This window comes from Schistocerca piceifrons, chromosome 2 (genome assembly GCF_021461385.2).
Source record: "Schistocerca piceifrons isolate TAMUIC-IGC-003096 chromosome 2, iqSchPice1.1, whole genome shotgun sequence".
Lineage (NCBI taxonomy): Eukaryota > Metazoa > Arthropoda > Insecta > Orthoptera > Acrididae > Schistocerca > Schistocerca piceifrons.
In genome coordinates this window covers 365,034,274-365,056,736 of record NC_060139.1, presented here as the reverse complement: position 1 = coordinate 365,056,736, position 22,463 = coordinate 365,034,274, and the positions used below count along the sequence as shown (strand labels likewise).

The 22,463-nt window shown below is 44.6% G+C and overlaps 1 protein-coding gene across 2 annotated transcripts in view; it reads left to right on the top strand.

Annotated features, from left to right (window-relative positions):
* The window catches only part of LOC124777286 (ribosomal protein S6 kinase alpha-5-like), a 406,322-nt gene that overhangs the window by 82,483 nt on the left and 301,376 nt on the right, over window positions 1–22,463 (top strand). For both annotated transcript variants that reach the window (XM_047252631.1, XM_047252632.1), the window contains exon 2: window positions 1,369–1,440. In XM_047252631.1, the coding sequence (XP_047108587.1) occupies window positions 1,369–1,440 (72 nt within the window). The remainder of the gene's footprint in view (window positions 1–1,368; window positions 1,441–22,463) is intronic.

The following is a 22,463-nucleotide window of genomic DNA, read 5'->3' as shown; positions in this document are numbered from 1 at the left end:
TGGATTGAGCGCCGTCGTTGCCTCGACTGGTGAACTAATTGCTGTCGTTCCCTTAATATATCGATAGACTCACACCCACATTACGATTGATTGCACGTGATTGTTATGATCGATACATAGCCTTCTTCGTTAAGATAAATCAGTCACCATAGTCACGAATCGTACGATCATGGTCGCCATCGCCATCTATGGAAGGACGTTTCGCCTTTAAATCGGTTGATCGCTGTACTGGTCAACTTATATTACCATTCGATTCATCGACTAAGACATATGTAATAGTAGATAGATGGATACGTATGTGGATCGGAGGATTGAGTGATCTATCGATCGATACATTATAAACGTGGAAGTCGCTGTAGATTGATGGGTTTCCGGCGATGCCACGTCGTTCAAATTAATACCTTGGTGTCACGGTCGTTGAATGTATTTTCACCGTTCTCAAGACCGAACGGTAGATTGCTGTCGCAGTCACGACAGACCGATCGATTGCGGTCAGTGTCACAATTTTCGATCGATTGCCAGTTTTGTCGCTTATCAATGTTGCCATTATTATATTGATCATACTCCTCATAATTTGAATACCATTTTGCTTTGTTCCGACCACACCCTGGGAGATACGTGGCACACACTAGTTGTTCAGGGACTGCCGACTAAAAGAATTCTCACAACCCTGAAGCCCCGACGACGACGGTTAATCTGTTTCCTGGACGGAAGTAACGCCTACCTGGGCACAATTTCTCCTACCTGGAGAAACCCCTGGCGACGGATACACTAAGAACTGCGAACGAAAGAGGGTTCCTGAACAGAACGGAAATTCCATGCCGTAGGGACTCCTTGGTCCACAAGTAGGGTCACAACAAAAACGACTTTTTTAAATTTGAAATGCTGACATTAAGGCACACTGATTAGTATCCCCTTACTGTGCACGAGTTTTTAAATGTCAGTGATATGATCAATTTATTGAGGGAAGTAGCTCTTCACCGAGCGAGGTGGCGCAGTGGTTAGGCACTGGACTCGCATTCGGGAGGACGACGGTTCAATCCCGCGTCCGGCCATCCTGATTTAGGTTTTCCGTGATTTCCCTAAATCGCTCCAGGCAAATGCCGGGATGGTTCCTTTGAAAGGGCACGGCCGACTTCCTTCCCCATCCTTCCCTAACCCGATGAGACCGATGACCTCGCTGTCTGGTCTCCTTACCCAAACAACCCAACCCCCCCAAGTAGCTCTTCTTTGCTTGTAATTAAGATGATTCTAATTATTTTGGAACAGTGATCTCATAAATGAAACGTGTGAAGCTGGATGCTGCTGAGCTTCCCCGCCTGGTGCAATACGACGCCTAATTTAATTTTGGTGTTTCATTTGTTTCAGTGAACCTAACTGGCACGACAGGCCGCGTGGACATGTCGCACTTCGAGCTGCTGAAGGTGTTGGGAACGGGAGGTGAGTGCGCATTCACTTTGTCTTCACTCTGTATATACGCCATCCTGATAGTCTTCCGTCAAAGCATTGCACAACCTAAATAGTGTCTAACTGCTGCAAGTCTCCTCGTCAGTGTACTACATTTCTTTTACAGTACAGCACTTCATTGTGGGGAAAATAAGGGCGATATCGCATCTCAAGCTTCTGTATTCATCCGTCTAATACATCAATTAAAGGAATTCTTCCCATTGCCTAATCGTTCGTTACAGTTTATGGAATATTTTACGTCTTAAATATATTTAATACGTATGCAATTTTGTCGTATGACATGATGGAGACTGTGGCTGTTATCTGAAGACAAATGTTGGTGGTGGTAGGACAGCAACCAGCCACAAATTTACTTTCAGTTCCTTTATTCAAAGGGTACCGTTACCGGTTTCGAATCGTTGTGATTCATCTTCAGATGGTTTACACGCTTTCCTTATGAATGTGGTGTGTTTTTTACGAATTAACTATCGTGAAATGTCGGTTTGGAGTGTTTGTTTTCATAACACTCGTCGAACAGACGTGAATACATTCCCACTGCATTCTTATTGTTGCACACGTAAATTTTTATTCACTGAACACTTTAGATTTGTCCCCGATAAGATTTCTACCACACATGAGTAGGCGCGTTGTTTTAATTTTTATCTCCCATGATACCTCATTTCACTTCACTAGCTTCGTAATGCAAGTGGTAAGCAACGAATCAAAGTACGGCAGCGGGATCGGTGCGCACAGTGTACTTTAAATCTGATCGGGCTCTGGCGGTGATGAGAGGAACTGTCCTGGAGGCTTGTTTGTCGCGTTCGGGTCAGGGGTCGTTGACTGGATGAGATTACGGCCGTGCGACGGTCGCTGGGCGCCGGTTTCCGAACCGATACTCGGTGCTCTGCGGCGTAGCGCGGAACTTCGACCTGGCGTCGGCATTGTGTGCAAATTCGGCTAATACGCTCGCCTCGCACACTGAACTACCGCCGGGGCGGCGATAACTACTACGGTCGACCCACCAACATTATTGGACGTTCTCCTAGCGCAAAGATATTAATCGAGCGCACGTTGAAACTCGGTGTGCGCTTGAAAAGCTTTTCCGCTAATGCCGTCCCGTGTTAAAGTCGGCAAGTCGTTTTGAACTAACAAAGGACAGCGTTTATGCGGACCGTAGCATGACGCCTGCAGCTGCTGTTAGTGTCGATGATCCAAAATTCAATTTCAGTGTAACTTACTTTGCACGACACTGCCTGGAAAGGCATTACCTTCCGTATAATTGATAAGTTGGGTAAAAGATTTCCATCTGCATATATACTCATCAAGCCAGCTAACGGTGGGTGGCGGAGGATATTTCTTGTACCACAGCAAATTTTGCTCCTTCCATGTTACAGACACTATTACTGCGTTGGGAGAACAGCTGTACATAAACGTCCATCTGATATCTCTCTCTCTGTCATTATTTCGCGACACAGGTGCAACGTACGCTCTCGGAATTCAAACAGCAAATCTCTCCATGATGCACAACGCTACTTCTACCTTCTGCCATTGGAGGTCGTTGACTATCGCAGTAACGATCTCGCGCTTGTTAAACGATCCCGTGATGGAACAAGCCGCTCTTCTTCGAAACTTTCGAATTTATTCTTCTAATTCAGTATGATGAATACCATCCCAGACTGATCAGCAGTACTCCACCCCAGTCGAACGAGTGCTTCGTAAGCCACTTCCTCCGTGCATGAAGTACAAATCCCTAAGATTCTTAGAGTCTGCATTAACATGTGTACTTCACTAGCCACCTTCCGGTGTGTGGCGTAGGGTAATTTGTGTATCAGTATCACTTCCTCTGTTCCAGTTGTGAATGGTTCGCGGGAAGAAAGATTGGTGGTAATCCTCTGTGTGGGCTCGAATCTTTCTAATTTTTTCCTACGTGGTCTTTCCGCGAGATATATGTAGGAGGAATCAATATATTGGTTGAGTCTTCGAGAAAGATACGTTCTTTGAATTTTAACCGTAAACCTCGCCGTGATGCAGTAGCAACTTCGTAACACTGCCAGACTAACTAAATGACTGTGTAACGAAACATGCTGTTCTTCTTCGAATCTTATCTATTTCCCCTACCAATCCTATTTGGAATGGATCCAAGACTTACGAGAAGTATTCAAGTACTGGTCGAACGAATGTTTTATGAGCTAGCTCCTTTTTTGATGGACTAAATTTCTTTAGAATTGTTGTAATTAATCTGAGTGTGGTATACGTCTCAACCGCGATTAATTTTACGTTGTTGTTCCATTTCAAATCGCTCCGTACGCAAACTACTAGGTATTTTATGGAAGTAATTGCTTCCAGTGATTGTTCTGAAATCCTGTAATAATACAGTACCTTAATTTTCTGTCTATAAGTACGCAGCGTCAGCAGCCACTCCTTGCTCATTTCTGTGCTTCACTATAGTATTGTGACGTTGCAACCTTCTTACTGACAACAGCACCGCTGCAAATCGCCTAACTGATCATCCGACGTGATTCACCAAACCATTTATATACTATAAATAAACTGTAAGCGGAAGCGGCCCTGTAACACTATTGTGAGGTACTCGTGGACCAAGCTTCACGTCCATTTTTTCCGGTAAGAGCGACAGATCTGCTTCGATAATTCGAGAAGCCCATATTGCGGTCACAAAACGACAATTCGTTCTTGTATCGAATGCCTTAAGTCTACGACGCTGTGGATTTCATGGACAAACAGAGAAGATGTGTTCAGCAAGATCTCTGTGTGTAGAATTCTTTGACTTTTTTTAGAGGATATTTTTATTCTCCAGACAGTCACAATGCTGCCTAAAGGATAAACTTCTTAAAACAACGAAATATTGAAATGCATCCGGCAGAAGGCTAAATTCAGAGACAAAATGTCAACAAATTGTACTTGCAGACTGGCAACGACTGCGCTAAAATACTGTCGCAATTACGCACGATAATTTCGCCCTAGAGTAGCGTAAAAAAATTACGTATAAAATTACGTATCTTTGCTGATTACCTGCTCTCATGTCGGCAGCAGGCAGGTATCATGTAAGGCAATATGAGAATCACAGATGGTGCTTTGTGGATCGTCGCATGAACCCGATACGTTGTTTGTTTTTGAGAGCGCTAGTTATGGAATTGCGTTATAATGCTATGCGCATGCCATTTACATTCATTACCCTGTTTCCGCTTGGGCCACGCGGCTGCGGCATGCAGTCATATGCTTTCGCTGCTTGTTGTCGCTGTTCGCTGTGCCCCAACAGACATGATGATTCCTTAATAATGATCCAAAACTACGGCAGGCAAAGTACAACTTGAGGCAGCGACTGCTGTGTCGGGCCCCGTAAACAATTAAAATCGCAATTTAAAAGTATCCACGGAAAAAGTGACAGATCTGTAATTTTTTGGTTCCCACCATAGTTTTCAGCAAATTAACACATTTAGTTTCCGTCGCTGTTGACAGAGCTACTGATTATGCTTTCTAAAATTTTTCGAGGTTTCTCACAGATTCTTCTGAGCCTTATTAGATCGTACAGGACACAAATAAAGAAGGAAACATTTATTGAACCTGAGTGTTCCATAGTCATTTGTTTACGACGAAGGCGACAATGTCTCACTACTGTCACGGTCTGAGCCTTATCAAGAGCTGTTGTAACATTGCCGGCCGGTGTGGCCGTGCGGTTCTAAGTGCTTCAGTTTGGAACCGCGTGACCGCTACGGTCGCAGGTTCGAATCCTGCCTCGGGCATGGATGTGTGTGATGTCCTTAGGTTAGTTAGGTTCAAGTAGTTCTAAGTTCTAGGGGACTGATGACCTCAGTAGTTAAGTCCCATAGTGCTCAGAGCCATTTGAACTATTTTTGTTGTAACATTGCATTTCATTCCGATAGAGGTGTGAGTTGTGTAATTGTACCCTGTTGGCCATTTTGGTGCTTTTGTAGCGTAGTATGTTTAGGAGTATAGAGTTTGGAATGAAAAGGAGGCACTACACATATACCATTCGAACATGTCCCTAAATGATTGTAGGTTGCTGTAGTTAATAGAAGAGAAAGCTTGTATAGTATAGATACCGTGAACTACATCAAGCCAGGCTTCTCACTAAACACCACCACTACCACCACAATAACAGGCTTTCATGTTCTTCATATTTTCCGTACGTCACTGCTTTCTGTTGAAATTGTTGAAATAAATTTTGCGAAGATTTCTGCTAACGTTTCTGCAACCTTTCGAAGCCATAGACGTTTCGCAAATAGTCTTGACACATTGCACACGGTCAAAAATAAATAATATGGTTCATTTATCAAATATACATTAATTAACAATGACGTTGAATGCCATCATAATAAAACTAGCCAGAAATATCGGGAATCCCTACAATCTTTAGTGCTAAATAGGGTAAATATCATCTTCTCTCCCTCAGCAGTGTGTCCAGCACGAATAATTGATTAAGGTCTAGACTGGACTGAGCACGTAAATGCAGTGTCCAAGAAGGCGTCAGCATCTCTCTATGCCTTAAAAAATATAAAAAGTTCTTCCCTCTTGACCTGAAAAAGAGTATTGTACAAACACTCATACTTCGAATTATTAATTACAGCGATGTTATCCTGCAAGGCCTTCCTCAGGAGTGCTCACGGCGCCTGGAGCTAGTTATACGCACAGCTACCTCGGCTGCTTGCAGACAAGCGCAGAGATTATCATACCTCTTGCCTTCTGTACTGTCTTATCAACGGACAGTGTCCCCTCACCTTTCACTTCGATCTTAACCCTCTCGTCTAAAAAAACATGGAAGAAACACCCGTTACCATCAGAGCAAAATCCTTTCTGCCCCACTGCATCGTTCAGCCACTTTCTCGAAATCCTTCTCAGAACCAAGATCCCGACTTCGAAATAACCTCCCGCATTATATTAGAGACCTGGATGACATTTCCAGCTTCAGAAAACAGCTAATGACATATCTACTAATAACATATCTACTGAAGCAACAATAATGACTCTCATTGTCCTTGTCCGTACATCCTTCTTCCCAAGCAGACCTTTCTCGTTTGCCAGTATTCTTAGCTGGTGCAAACTTCTTAAATTTTCTTTGTCAGTATCCGCTACATCAGAAAACATCTATTTTGTACGCTTATAAATTATTTTTATATCGCCACTATCATGTTGTTGTTGTTGCTGCTATTATCACTGAGTGGCGGCAGTAGTAGTAGTAGTTGTAGTAGTAGTTGTAGTAGTACGAGTACCGCCCGTATTAACTTTATTAGTTGATAGTGTTATTTACTCACAACGTCTCTGTACACACTCAAATCATTTTAGTGCTATTTGTCTAATTAAAATTATTTCTTAGGTACCTAAGACGTAAAAAAGGGACTGTATGTGCGAAACTCTTGTCCAATGTAGGAGATGGCCTGATGCCTATTATCAGCTCAGGTTAAATACATCTAAATATACATACATTCTCCGTAAGCTATCGTATGGTGCATGGCGGAGGGTAACCTATACCAGTACTAGTTGTTTCCTTTCCTGCTCTACTCGCAGTGAGCCCTAATTTCTCGTATCTTACCTTCATGCTTCTTAGCGTATGGTGCCGGCAGTAGAATCGTTTGGCAGTCAGCTTCAAATGCCGGTTCTCTAAATTTTCTCAATAGTGTTTGTCGCAAAGAACGTCACCTTCCCTCCAGGGATTCCCATTTGAGTCCCGAAGCATCTTCTAAAACTTAGTTGGTGTTCGAGCCTACCGGTAACAAATCTGGCAGGCCGCCTCTGACTTGCTTCGACGTCTTCCTTCAGTCCGATCTGGTACGGATCCAAAACACTGCAGCAGTACTCAAGAATAGGTCGCACGAGCGTCTTATATGTGGTCTCATTTACAGGTGAACCACTCTTTCTTAAAATTCTCCCAGTAAACCGAAGTCGACCATTCGCCTTCCGTACCCCAATCCTCAAATGCTCCTTCCATTTCATATCGTTTTGCACCGTTACTCCCCGATACTTCAGCGACGTGACTGTGTTCAAATGGCTCTGAGCACTATGGGACTTAATTTCTGAGGTCATCAGTCCCCTAGAACTTAGAACTACTTAAACCTCAATAACCTAAGGACATCACACACATCCATGCCCGAGGCAGGATTTGAACCTGCAACCGTAGCGGTCGTGCGGTTCCGGACTGTAGCGCGTAGAACCGCTCGGCCACCCCGGGCGGCCGTGACTGTGTCAAGCAGGCCACTACTAATGCTGTATCCGACCATTACGGGTTTGTTTTTCAGTTCATCCGCATTAAGTCACATTTTTCTACATTTGGAGCCAGCTGCCATTCGTCACACCAACCAGAACATTTGTGTAAGTTACCTTGTATCTTCCTATAGTAAGGCATCTTCGACACCTTTCTGTACATCATAGCATCATAAGCTAACGACCTCAGATTGCCACCACCCCTCCCCCTCCCATATCCCCCTTCCCCCTCCCCTACCCCCTCCCCCACCCCTACCCCTCCCCTACTCCTACCCCTCCTCTACCCCCTCCCCTCCCCTAACCCCTCCCCCTCCCTCTCCCCCTCCCCCTCCCCCTCCCTCTCCCCCTCCCCCTCCCTCTCCCTCTCCCCCTCCCCCTCCCTCTCCCCCTCCCCCTCCCTCTCCCCCTCCCTCTCCCCCTCCCCCTCCCTCTCCCCCTCCCCCTCCCCCTACCCCTCCCCTATCCCCCTCCCCTATCCCCCTACCCCCTACCCCTCCCCCTCCCCTATCCCCCTCCCCTATCTCCCTACGCCTCTCCCCCTCCCCCCTCTGCCCTCATCCCTTCCCCTAGCCCCTCCCCCCTATCCCCTACCCCCTCCACCGCATCTGCCAGTTTCTGTATGTATATAGTGAATAGCAGTAGTCTTTTGTCGTACTTCCCTGGGGCATTCCTAACGATACCCTTGTCTACGACAGACATTCGCCTTGGAGGACAGCGCACTCTAAGGCGCTGCAGTCATGGACTGTGCGGCTGGTCCTGGCGGAGGTTTGAGTCCTCCCTCGGGCGTGTGTGTGTGTGTGTGTGTGTGTGTGTGTGTGTGTGTGTGTGTGTGTGTTTCTCCTTAGGATAATTTAGGTTAACTAGTGTGTAAGCTTAGGGACCGATGATCTTAGCAGTTAAGTCCCATAAGATTTCACACACATTTGAACATTTTTTGACAGCGTACTGGTTCCTATTTGTTAAGAAGTCATCGAGGCACTCGCATATCTGGGAACCTATTCCATATGCTCTACCGTCGTTAACACTCGATAGAGTGGCACCGTGTCGAATGCTTTGCGGAAACCTATAAATATGGAATAGTTCGCAGAATATCGTGAGAAAAGGACAAAATGAGCTGATAAATAAATTACATAACATAAATCACAGGTCTCACGCGAATATTCAGGTGTTTATTATTTGCTTGAGCTGTTCCACAGTGAAACTTTTGAGAAATGATCTGAAAGCGGTACTGTAAACCCTCTGCCAAGCACTGCAGGGTAGTGTCGCAGACGTGCTCCCTGTAACACCGGCCTGTCGCCCGTGTTCTCGGCGTTTTTGCTTTCTATTTTCCGGCCCGCGCCGCCCCTTAACGCCGCGTCGTAATTCTGCTAGCGCGGGCGGCGGCTCAGAATTTGCCGCACCAGACGTGCCCGGATCGGGAGCGTCATAAATATCTGAGCAGGCGCTGCGCCGCGATAGCCGCCGGCCCCGGCGGACGGCATTATCTGCGCCACGGGCGCCGCTTTGCATTTTAAACGCCGCCGCCATAATTAATAAACAGCGCGCGCCGTGCGCCGGTGCCGGCTGCGAAACGCCCGGCTGGCCCACCGTTCACCTGATTGGCACTCTCCGAAAGCGGGGACGCCGCCTCTGCGAGTCTACGGTACGTCCGAGCTGAGGCGGCGCATCCCCAGCGCTGCTGGTACTTGCGATTGGTAACACAGTACGAGTAAACCTGAGATCTAGCGAAAACATAGGCCAACAACCGACACGGCGTTACAACAACGAGGCAATGGCGAGGCGAACATACCACTGAGTCTCCTGTCAGTGTACGGCGAAACTTGAAAGATGGCTGTGAGTCCCAGATGGCTGGCGGGAAATAAATGGTGTCTGGCGCCGCGACTGGACGATGTGGCCAAGATCCAGTTCTGTGTTCTCCGGTGGGCTTCCAGAGTCGCCAGGTCGCGATACCAGAAAGTGCATCGGCACTCCTCCATACGCGGAGTCGTCATTCAAGATAGCTGTTCCTGACCGCGCCTGTCGGCTATTGGTGGTCGTTACTGTGAACCGCAGCGCTTCCTTTACTGTTTCAGGGGACGGGGATAATTCTTCAGGCTGGAGATAATGTTCAAAATGTTCAAATGTGCGTGAAATTTTATGAGGCTTAACTGCTAAGATCATCAGTCCCTAAGCTTACCCACTACTTAACCTAAACTATCCTAAGGACAAACACGCACACCCATGCCCGAGAGAGGACTCGAACCTCCGCCGGGATCAGCCGCACAGTCCATGACTGTAGCGCCTTAGACCGCTCGGCTAATCCCGCGCGGCTGGAGATTATGGACCAGCTGTAATACTTATGGCTAGTGTTGTAAAACTACCGTAGGCTATCACTAGCTAAGCGTAGAATACAGCAGTTTCCTTAGTAGCTTTGTCCAGTTAAGTTCGTAACCGCGTTACGTGCACGTTAGGTGTTGCATACCTATTTGTAGCTATTGATAGCTTTGCTTCTGTGTGTGATGCGTGTCTTAATAGATCCCAATAGAAACAGGAAGCGGTAAGCTTTCTAGAAACTAATGATATATTAAGGGCCGCGTAAGCTACGGAACATCTTTGTTCTACATAATTATTCTCCAGTCTCTTACTTAAAAATAAACAATTGATATTTTCATGGTTTAACCCAGGTTTTATTGATGTGTAACGTCAAACAGGATGTTGTAGCGAAAATAAAAAACACAAATTTATCATGTAGCGCTAGAAACAGAAATTTTCTGAAAACGGTAAAATTAGAAAGAAAGAAAGGCAAAAACATATCAAACATCGCTTCAATACTTCGTGGAGCTTATACAAAACATTTGTTCTGTTATTCATAAACAACGTTCGCACTTACCAGTAATAACAGTAAACTTTTACCTTTGACCATGACGAACAACGTCGTATTGGATCCAAAAAAACAGCAATATTAATATAGTTTATTTTTGTTTGGGCATGGATACTGTATTTACGTCAAAAGTAATTGTTTTGATTACATAAAATATCAGAGCTTATTCGATCAACCAATTTTTATTACTTACAAAATGCAGTTTATATTTTTTAAGGATATAGAATACACAGTGGACTAACATCAAAAGATATGCGATTGTAATTATGTGCAAAACAAACAAAGAACAAGTCTGCGGTTTGCAGTTTTTCTGTCATACATTCACTTTCGTTTTTTCTATACCAGTGCTACCAGTACTACCGGTAATCATATTTCTTACTGCGTCATTTATGTATCGTACCAAAAAAAACGGAGCAGTAACTTTGGTAGAGTGCAACTCTATTTATGGGTAACTGACCTGGTGCAGGCTATAATGCTGCGCAATACGGCTTAAATTCTGCTACTGCATAGCTTGTTGCGTCGTGATCATGAGCTAAGGTACAGATGTTGATACGAAGTAGTTTTCTCACCTGTCATCGGTTAATCGTAGCATGGGCTTACGTGGCCGCGTTGCCTTTCCTGGTCGCTGACTGGCCAGAACTGAGATGCAGAGGAGACTTCACTCCAGCTTGAGAACAGTTCAGTGGCGTCAGTCGCCTCTAGCAGCCACTGACGAGATTCGATGAGAGGAAATTGCTCGTATGAGCGGAAGTCCTTTCACTGCTCGTAGTAGTTCTTTTTCATACGATGTTTCTAATCTTTAATTGCATTTCACTGAGTTCGTGGCTTGCGTTCAGACGACAAGGTCCAGCGGAGTAGAAATACATGTATGTAAAAATATCGCATTGTGCAGTAGTGCGCATAACCTCGTACAGTAGTTCACAGTCATGAAATTGGACATGTCTAGCAGTACATAATTATGATTGTGTCAGCGATTGTGTTGTGTGTTGCGTTAAATACTGCAACGTGGAATGAATGTCTGGCATCCCGTAAACAATTACGTGGGCCAACTCATTACCGGAAACTAGAGCTACACATTTCTAAACTAAATTGACAGAGCTAAATCAGCAATGGAACCACGACAGTGCAAGATGTCCTGTGAGAGAGACATAACTATACAAGACACAGTGTGACCAAACAGAAATTTGGCGACGTTTCCCTGTTGTGCATACGACCACCTGCAATTGTCACTTGAATTGTTAGGTTATTACAGCCACCCACATCTTCACGTATTGAGATGTTGCACTGTCTTACATTAATCCAGCTAAATAGTGTTCTGGCCTAAACCTTCTGTATTCAAAGGCGAGTGATTCCCACAAAGTGTTCGGTGTTCCTTGATAATTCAGAAAATAAACTTCTGCTACTGTTTGATGGAAGCAGCACTCTCAGCAAGCACTCTGAGCGTTAATACGGAACGGCCAACTGAAGTGCCTATATTCGCTGTGGAGACCGACAGATAAAAGGTCTGCCTGTTGAAATAATTTCTTGGATCGGTTTCGGTTGCTCGCAAGCTCGGGAGTACCTGACAGCGCTCCGGAAGGTAGTAAGGTGGTATCGGGCACCGTGTGGCGGAAATGGGGTTTCAGAAGTGTTGCGTGTGCGAATTCGGGAGTGAATGATCCTCAGGGCACAGTATCGTTGTTCACCGGTTTTTACGGGAAAGGGAATGACTTAATGAGTTAAGTACTCAGATGTAGCACACCGTAAAGAGGTAGTAGCCTCTGTACCGGCACGGAGCTAGAGTCGCGCACTTTTCGTGATCACATGTAACCTAGGAACGACGGGTTAGCACTGTACAAATCGGTACATTCTGACCCGCAGATACTGACTTGTCACTTAACTGACGACAATAATTGCAGACTACATCCATTAGGACCTTGCCTAGAAAGCATTGCTGGAGTTAAAGGTTGGACCGAGAGTTCATCATTCAGTGTTAATGTTTGACTTTCGACTCGAATATATGACTATTATGGATGTCGAGTGGACACCGACCAAGAAGGACGTGTGTATGTACCTTGCAGTTTAGACAGTACTATTCTGAGCGTATTACATCTAAATGCGCCAGCAGGGCTCATAGACAAGAAGGTTGCTTGATTAGGCTCTAATTTTTAGTGCTGAACGCTAGCACTCCTGCGACATGTCAGTATCGCTTCTCCAGTGTCTAAATACAGTGCCACATGAAATAGAGAATACACAGAGCAGAAAAAACCTGACTATGTGTGCCAGCCTGTAAATACCGTGTGGACAGATCTCGCAGTATGTTGTCAAACGTGGGATAAGAGAAATAGTCATGTTCGCCACATAAAATAACCAATGGCGGTATGTAGTTGCAGATGTTTTGTAAACAAAAACAAAAAAAAAACTTGTATTGTGAGTTGCATTTCACGCTCAACTGAGAAAGTAGCATTCCAGCAGTCGTTTTTTCAGGCTTGCTCTGTGCGTGCTTCCACAAGTTGCGTAGTTCATAAATCTTGACGTGGAAATTAATTACAGGGAACTGAGCTTAATGCGATAACAGAACGCGTGTTTGCCGATGGTGGAGTAACAGCCAACACTGCTGGTTAGCCAGTGGCAGGCGTAGTGTGAAGGAGTGCGGAGAAAGTCCACGCAGAGGCGGTGACGGCGATGGCTACTAGCTTTTTACTGCGCACTCTTTGCACCGCGTAGTCGTGGATCTCCCGTTACTTTGCACGGACAGTGCCTTTCCCTAATAATGATCGCTCACCTTGAACGAATTGTTGCAGTCGTAGGGTGACAGGAATGCTGTGGTGGGTGGTTGGGGGAGGGGGAAAGAGAGAGAGAGAGAGAGAGAGAGAGAGAGAGAGAGAGAGTGGTTTGTAGAGAAGAAGAAAGATTGTTAAATTATCAGCGGAGGAAAAGAGGGAGAATGGGTGGTTGGTTGGGAGGCGAGAGAGGTTTTATTATACTCGTGTCGGAAGCCAAATGAGGTATCATTGGTTCATAACTGAGCCACACCTAGGTCTGTATAGTTTGCAGCCATGAGGTAGTGCGTTGTACAGATCAATTGATACAAGGGCCACTGGCGCAGATGTTCCTGTTACTTATTCTGCTCACTCGCTCTTCTTACCCTCCGATGTGGAACTCCATAGTTTAAAGGACGACGTCACCCTACCGGCACCAGCTGTTAAGCGGTTCGGGGGACTTCCAAAAACACTAATTCTGGTTTCAGCCGGCCTGAAGATTTTCTCGCTGTTCCACCCAATCTTGTACGGATTTCCATCGAAAACGTCTCGTCTTATCTGGAGGGAATTTAAAATGTTCTAGTCTTCGATCGACACTTTCTATTGGTCTTAGCTTCAGCTGAGTTAGTTCATGGGCAAACAGCCATCGAGCTTCAACGTTTTCAGCCTTCAGTCGTTCATGATCGGCGGCAACTTCTCCACGAATATTTGGAGGAGGGATACCGCCAGGACAGGAGATGTTCACAACAGGCGTAGGTTTTAAGCACCCTGTAACCAGCCTGCAAGCATCGTTCAAAGCAAGATCTACAGTTCCGGTCCAGACAGGTTAATAGTTGCTTAAGGAAAAAGTATGAGACGATGAGAGGTTGGCATATATGGGGGAAAAGTATGTAGGGGTGGGGATTTTTAGGGAGGTAGACAGAAGTTAGTGAAAAGGTATATGGATTGGTAAGCATGCACTTAGAAGGGTGTGCAGATGAAAGTTAGGACAAACATGCCAAGGTGCAGCTAACTCAGTACATAGACATAATAAAATATAGTTAGATATCTGATGGAGGATCTGCAAGGTCAGGTCAGGATAATAAAAGCACTCTATTAATCGTGTAACGCTCGGCGTTTTATTTACATTCTGTTAATGTACCTTGAATAACGGAGAAAATCACACTCGATTTAGCATCGTAAACGACGACAAAAATCACTGTTGGCACAGTTGACATAAATTACAAAATTATGAATTAATGCGATATGTCATACCCATAGATGATAAATAACTGGGAGAAACTGTTCAAAGCGATAACCTCTCGGAATGTGTATGACAACAGTGCACAAAACTGTGCCTATATCACAGAGGGGTTATGTTTGCTAATAATATGGCCTTCTGACATCCGATTCACGTTTTACACTAAGAGTTGCAGCAGTGCCCTAGGAAAGGAATAGAGAAGAATGGCACCGCAAATCACACTGGCCGCTAGAGAAGGGGCTGCCTCTTGCATTTAGACTACTACGAGAGAGAATGTTCAAAGAACGGTGACCTTCAACTGCGAAATGGCCAGCGACCGTACGCTGTACGCGTGCTCACATGTGGTTAGTCAGCGACATGTTTTTTAATGTTTCGGCGGGAAACTTGTCAGGTACTGTTGTTCCTTCTAGCGAACCGCCTGATGGTAAGATACTCAGGGGCTTAACTGAATACAGCCGACCTTTGGGGCTGGTCTAAGAAACAAGAAAGCAGCTGTGATTCTTGAGTTTCTCCCCTCGTATTTGATAATCAAAATATCCACGGGTGTACTGCCGGTATACAGTGTCCAACGGGCACAATATTTCGGCGATCAAACATGTCGCCATCATCAGGTGAACTGACGGACCGAGCTCCTGTGAACGTGCCGGCACGGAGATCCGTACGCTATGGCTGCTCAGTTCCCTCTGAGCAGCCATAGCGTACGGATCAGTTCCCTCTGAGCAGCCATAGCGTACGGATCTCCGTGCCGGCACGTTCACAGGAGCTCGGTCCGTCAGTTCACCTGATGATGGCGACATGTTTGATCGCCGAAATATTGTGCCCGTTGGACACTGTAGACCGGCAGTACACCCGTGGGTATTTTGATTAAGAAACCAGCTGTATCACTGGTATCGGTAGTGTCTCTCTGTACGAATTCAGCGAGTAAAAACCTCCTCTTACAAATATCTACGTGTAATTTCTGTCAGACAAATTGATATTCTGCTGCTATGCCAGAGGAATACATTACGAATCAGAACTTATGGCAGAGATTCACTGTCGCTTCCGCTAATTTTGGCTCTGAGCGCTACTCTTACTTGCGCTGTGAATTTTACCCCACCGCGTACTTTTTAATAAAAACTCTTGTATATAGTCGCTGCATAACACCAGCGAGCTCTTCGCACTGCAACCCGGCAGCTAGCTTCCGATGTGGAAATTGGAATGCTCGGAACGTAAGGTTTCAGCGCTGGGCGCAGCGAAAATCCGAGGGCCGTCCGCCGCATCGGGACGAAAAGAAGGCCGAAGGAGTGATGGGAAGGTGGAGGAGCTGGAGAGGGGGTGGGAATGCGGGGGCGTCGAGTGCGGCGGCGGCGTCGGCGGCCGACTGCGGCCTGATTGTCGACGCCGCGGCGCGGGGGCGGACTGCGGCGCGGCTGCGCCCTCCCCGCGAATCCGGGAATAATCACGGTCGCCGCCTGCGAAGAATAACAGCCCAGCGAAAATCAGGCTCACAGCGGCAGCTTCCGGGCTCATCTTGTAAGGAAGAGAGTGAACGTCTAGGTTTCTGTCCTCAGCTGTGCTAAACAGCCGCGCTGTAGGAAATGCGCACACACTACGCGCATTGTTAGGGTGTTATGTTCTTGCGCTTGTTGACACATTTCCAACTGTTATGCTGTATTCAATGAATTTCTGTGGGAATCCAATGTTTCGTCCCCGTCTTCAAGGGCATTTCAGCTTCTTAGAAGGTCTTATTCACATCCTACCTCGTCACTAAGCCTGGTTGTGAATCATACCTTTATAGAAGCTGAACCCCCTCTGAAGATGTTTGGAGAGGGTGCAATATCTCTTTATATTCGATGAATTATTCTGATACAATTCTACCCTTGAATGACGTTTACTAATTTTCTATCTTCATACTCGCAGAATCCATGCGCAAAGTAGTTTCATACAATAGCTATGCCATGAGCGCATAATTATTCTTTGTAGTACTCTCTCTGGTGGTTGTTAGAAAAAAGCTTCCGAGATTGTCTTCGTGCCGATTAGCCTGAGCATTGTTTGAAGAATTGTAATCTGAATATTGAGATTTATGACAAAAGATAACTGATACGAAATTGTACGATTAAAAGGGAAATTATATATATATATTGCTCCTTCATACAAAATGTGTGTAACAATATACATTATTTTACATTTGGGAATTAATGATATTCATCGATATATTGCGTAGTTGTTAATCAGAAGGAAACTTCCAAGAGACTGGATACGAACCTGCATTTAATGATCCAAGAGCTCCATTACTTCTTCGGAAGGTTAAACTTCATCAAAGCCAAATATCCGCTTGATCTGAGGTTTCCCGACTGATTGTACAACGCTCCCAAAATTTTGAGGCATTTTATTTGTACAGATTAGCAGACTGCCGCAAAGTACGAGCCTGCAGAGAAGAAGAATCATCGCCAGATTTCATTCTAACAAGTAAAATTTCTGAATCATTTTGAGTGACTGAGTTATGACTGTGTTTCCTATTATGAATGATTGATTACTCGAACTAATTGAGAACTACATAACTACATAATTACGTAGATAGGAGGAAAAATTATAAGGGGATGACAAAATGTTTTCTAAGAAATACAGTTGACCACGGTGAAATGACTCGTACCATTTTAACAAGTGCGACGTTTCCGGATGTCAAAAATTTGCATCTTACATAGTTTTCTTAACAGGGGTTTTGTTGCTGAAATGGAATGTTAATCTACGAACTCTACCTCTGGCATAAGTGCATGTACTGTGATCGTTGCTACCTTAATATGTACCCACTTCGGTGTGTGAGTGACACTTTCTGCAGCACCTGACCATCAATTTGCAGGACAATGCTCAAGCATGTACAGTGCAAGCTGTTACTGATTTGTTTGACTGATGGGGCTGCTAAGTGCTATACCACCTACTGCTCTCCCCTGACTTAAGCCGTCGTGAATTCAACTAGATTTCTAAACTGACGGAAACACTTCACGGCATTCGCTTCAGAATTGCTACAAAATCGTCGGGCAATAGACCGCCCCGCTCGAACTGTCAACACAACTGGCACTGCTAAGAGTATCCTACGACTTCCACATCGCTAGCAACGGGTTATACACAATGCTGGTGACTACTCTGAAGGTCATTAAAACTTCGAAACACGTACCTATTTTGTACGAGCTGTAAATAAATAGTTGACACTATTAAAGTTCCAACCCTGGTACATACATTGTGTGGAGTACATGGGCGCAGCAAAATTTCTTTGCTGAAGCGATGAAATTTCGTTCATGTCCACACGAAGTTTAAATTATATTCGCGTTTAACTTTACCGAATTTTGAACGAGAAACATTTTGCTTATCTTAGCGCACAAAAACTAATAACTACTACAGTACGAGGTCCCAGCAGGAAAGCAAGAAAATCTGTAAGAGGCATCTGAAGATGGATTTTTAAGAATTCCGAAACCGGTAATGGTTTGATTTCAATAAATTTTTTTAAACAGCACTAAATGCTGGATGCTGTTTATAATTAGAAGTTGCGGTTTCGGAAGGCGACTGCGCGGAAACAAGACATACAACAAATGTACCCATACCAGTGGATAGGGCGTATCTAGAAGCTCTTAAATACGGTTACAGGTGTTCATCAGGGGCACCATTCCTGATGCGGCAAGTGTCAGCTCGTGCGTGCGGACGCAACGACAGCAGCCCACTTTAGGTATCTGTTGATCGGGTTGCATATCCGTAGGCGGGAACTAATTGCACGCAACAATATGGAGTGGGTGATTTGTCCACGTGTTCTGAAACTCCCGTCCCTTAGTGCAACTAAGCCACGGTGCATATTGCGAAACGCTGATGTGTGTCAGTCTTCTGAATGTATTGTAGCTTTCGCGCAGTCATCGTCTGAAAACCCAGGAAGTATTTATGCATAAACCTCTGGCCCTCCGCACACGGAGCGATTCAAAGGCAACTCGTCGCGAGGTTGGTTGGTAACGGGTCGGCAGCGAATCACTTCGTGTGTAGTTGAGTAGGGCAACGCAGACGGCGCGACTGCACAATGACTCCCCAGTGAGTTGCTTGCAACGCGTTACCTGCCAGTTGCCAGCAACTCGGTGTGCGCGTTGCAAAGCGATCTGAGTTGCGTCGTGTTCTTCGACACAGCTCTGTGGCGTTTCAATTTGAAAATGAACGAGTGGGTTGTGGACATTAGCTTTGAACTGGGAGTGGAATCCATTTTATGCAACGACAACTTCCAGGCTACTGCAGCAGAGATTTGACACACAAAAAAGGCTGTGAAGTCAGAAAAGAATTTCTTATTACGTTTATAGTGTACTGTACATATATTGTTTAAAATAAAAGTACTGGTACGTCAGTCGAAAAGTGCAAAAAATTGTAAATCATACCGATAGTATTCTTTTGTCTGACGGTCATTCGGTAAAATTACATTGTCAAGTGGAAGGGAACGATGAAAACCCACAGATTTCCGGTACGTGTAAATACAATGGTGTTCACATAGAAATAATTTAACGTGCATAAGCCACCTTCATGAAATTTCGGTATATATAAATCTTAAGAAACTTGTGGTTTTGAAAATGAAAGTAACGCTGTGTTACGGAGGAAAAAAAATCAATTGCGTCGAATGACTGTACCGCTGTTTAGTCATTCTATAAAAAGTACGAATTTCGAATCTGTCTGTTCCCGATCTTCGGCTGCTACGTACAGCCTGCATTTTTTTTTTTTTATTTCTGTGGATATACGGCTGAATCCAGAATTTTATTCGTCTGTAGTAGTAGTAGTAGTAGTAGTAGTAGTAGTAGTAAGAAAGGATGGAGGAAGGGGATTTATCGACATAAAAAACCTACATTATGGACAGGTAGACAATTTAAGAAAATTCTGTATAGAACGAGCAGAAACTAGCAAAATACACAAAGCAATCACTCATATAAACACATCGGCTACACCATTGCAATTTCATAACCACTTCTACAATCCTTTAGACCACATAACATCAACAGATACGAAGAAGGTAAATTGGAAAAAGAAAACACTACATGGCAAGCACCCGTATCATCTAACACAGCCACACATCGATCAAGATGCATCCAACATATGGCCAAGAAAAGGCAATATATACAGTGAGACGAAAGGAATCACGATTGCAATACAGGAGCAAACAATAAACACCAGGTATTACAGTAAACATATTATTAAAGATCCCAATACCACAACAGATAAATGCAGACTTTGCAAACAACAAGTAGAAACAGTAGATCACATCACAAGCGAATATACAGTACTAGCAAATACAGAATACACCAGAAGACATGACAATGTAGCAAAAATAATACAACAACAACTTGCCATACAACATAAACCAATAAAACAAGTTCCCACATGCAAGTATGCAACACAAAATGTACTGGAGAAAGATGAATACAAATTGTACTGGAACAGATCCATTACAACAGATAAAACACCACCACATAACAAACCTGACATCATACTCACCAAAAAAAAAGAGGAAACTCACACAACTAATCGAAATATCCATACCCAATACAACAAATAAACGGAAGATAACAAGAGAAAAAAATTGAAAATAGATCCAACTGGCTGAGGAAGTCAAGGACATGTGGCATCAGGATAAAGTTGGCATTATACCAATTGCATTATCAACTACAGGAGTCATACCACACAATATCCACCAGTACATCAACGCAATACAGCTACATCCAAACGTATATATACAACTACAGAAATCTGTAATTATTGATACATGTTCAATTACCGGAAAGTTCCTAAGCGCAGTGTAATATATGCCGTACAGTTAAAAGGAAGTCAGGCTTGATCAAGGTCCGCGTCACTTTTCATTTTTAACCAGACATAACGTCTGAGAAAGGAAAGAAATAATAATAATCATTATTACTATAAGAGAACCACATCTTCCTCTGCGCTTGAAACTGTGTTCGACGTGCTGCGTGTAACCAAAAGATGCTGGTGTGACAAATACCACTGCCTCCCTCCCCGCTCGCACACAACTGCAGTTTCTCATTCCTAACTTGCCCCGTGTGCGGAATTGCGTTGCCAGCTAGTCGGGAACCAGTTGCCCATTGTAGGTCGCCCTGCGGACGATCTTACTTGAGCCACGCTTCTCATAATGGCAATTTCGGACAAAAGATTACTCCTGGGCACTGCTCTGTCACTGTCCACTGCGACACCCGTTACAACGCCTCGCACAGTGAAGAGAACAACGGAGTCAGTGGAATGGAGGATGCCGGCGACAGCTTTCCAGCGGCAGCTCTGCTCCAGTGTAGGCCCTGGAGGCTGGCAGGCGGCCGGCCGGGTGGCTGTACCGGCGAGTGTTCACCCCGGGGGTCGCGCGGGGGCGGCGGCGCCGGCGCCTCGCAGGGCGAACGAACTCGCGGTCGTCGGCACCTTCACCCTCACCCTTTAACTCAACCTGCTGTTCGGCGCTTAAAGCGGCTAGAGGGAGGCCCCGGCTCTGCCGATCGCTGCAACTGCCGATAATTTTGCAAAGAGTTCCAGGCCCCACATCAAGCGCTAAATTACGACAGGTGACTAAGCGCGCGCTTCTTTACAATTCTTTCTTGGTTTCCTGCACAGCTTACTCAGCCCGCAGATAGTAATCGTGGACGATCTGCAACTTTCTCACACTCCCTTTTCAACTACGGCTTCCCTTTCATGTCCGACTCGTATAACTGCAGTCTGATTTCTGTACAAGCTCTAATTAAAATCACATTCGCAATATTTTATCCATCTACTTTCAGAATTCTGAATATTCCAGTCAAAAAGCTTTCTCGAAAAATAAAACTACTATATATAAGTAGTGGCATAAATTGTACTTTGTTCTAATAGTTAAGCATAGGAGTATACTACCGGGTGATCAAAAAGTCAGTATGAATTTGAAAACTTAATAAACCACGGAATAATGTAGATAGAGAGGTAAAAATTGACACACATGCTTGCAATGACATGGGGTTTTATTAGAACAAAGAAAAAACACCCCATATAGCTAGACGCGTGAAAGATCTCTTGCGCGCGTCGTTTGGTGATCGTGTGCTCAGCCGCCACTTTCGACATGCTTGGCCTCCCAGGTCCCCAGACCTCAGTCCGTGCGATTATTGACTTTGGGGTTACCTGAAGTCGCAAGTGTATCGTGATCGACCGACATCTCTACAAGGCAACATCCGACGCCAATGCCTCATCATAACTCCGGACATGCTTTACAGTGCTGTTCTTAACATTATTCCTCGACTACAGCTATTGTTGAGGAATGATGGTGGACATATTGAGCATTTCCTGTAAAGAACATCATCTTTGCTTTGTCTTAGTTTGTTATGCTAATTATTGTTATTCTGATCAGATGAAGCGCTATCTGTCGGACATTTTTGAACTTTTGCATTTTTTTGGTTCTAGTAAAACCCCATGTCATTCTAAGCATGTGTGTCAATTTGTACCTCTCTATCTACATTATTCCGTGATTTATTCAGTTTTCAAATTTAGATTGACTTTTTGATCACCCGGTACTTTAACTTAAAAGATAAGGTAAGTAGTAGGGTCGATATGGCCTTGTGTTCGTACATTTCTTTGGTACGGAAACTAATCGTCCACAAGATTGATTTCTACCAATTTTTCAATTCTTCTGTAAGTAATTCTTGTCACTATTTTGCAACAGTTATTTATTAAACTTACAGTTTGGTAGAATTCACACCTGAACGTACCTTCTTCATAAAGGCTCAGGGTATTTCCCTTGTCTGATACACCTCGTATACCCGATGGAATACTTTTATCTTGGCTAGCCCTCCTAAGAATCCCCTTAATTCTTAGGAATATTTTCTACTCCATGTACGTTGTTTCTACTTATCGCAGTAGGTTACATTAGTTATAATGACAGAAAAAATTCCTGGGACAGACGTTGTTCAGTGCTCTGTCAAAT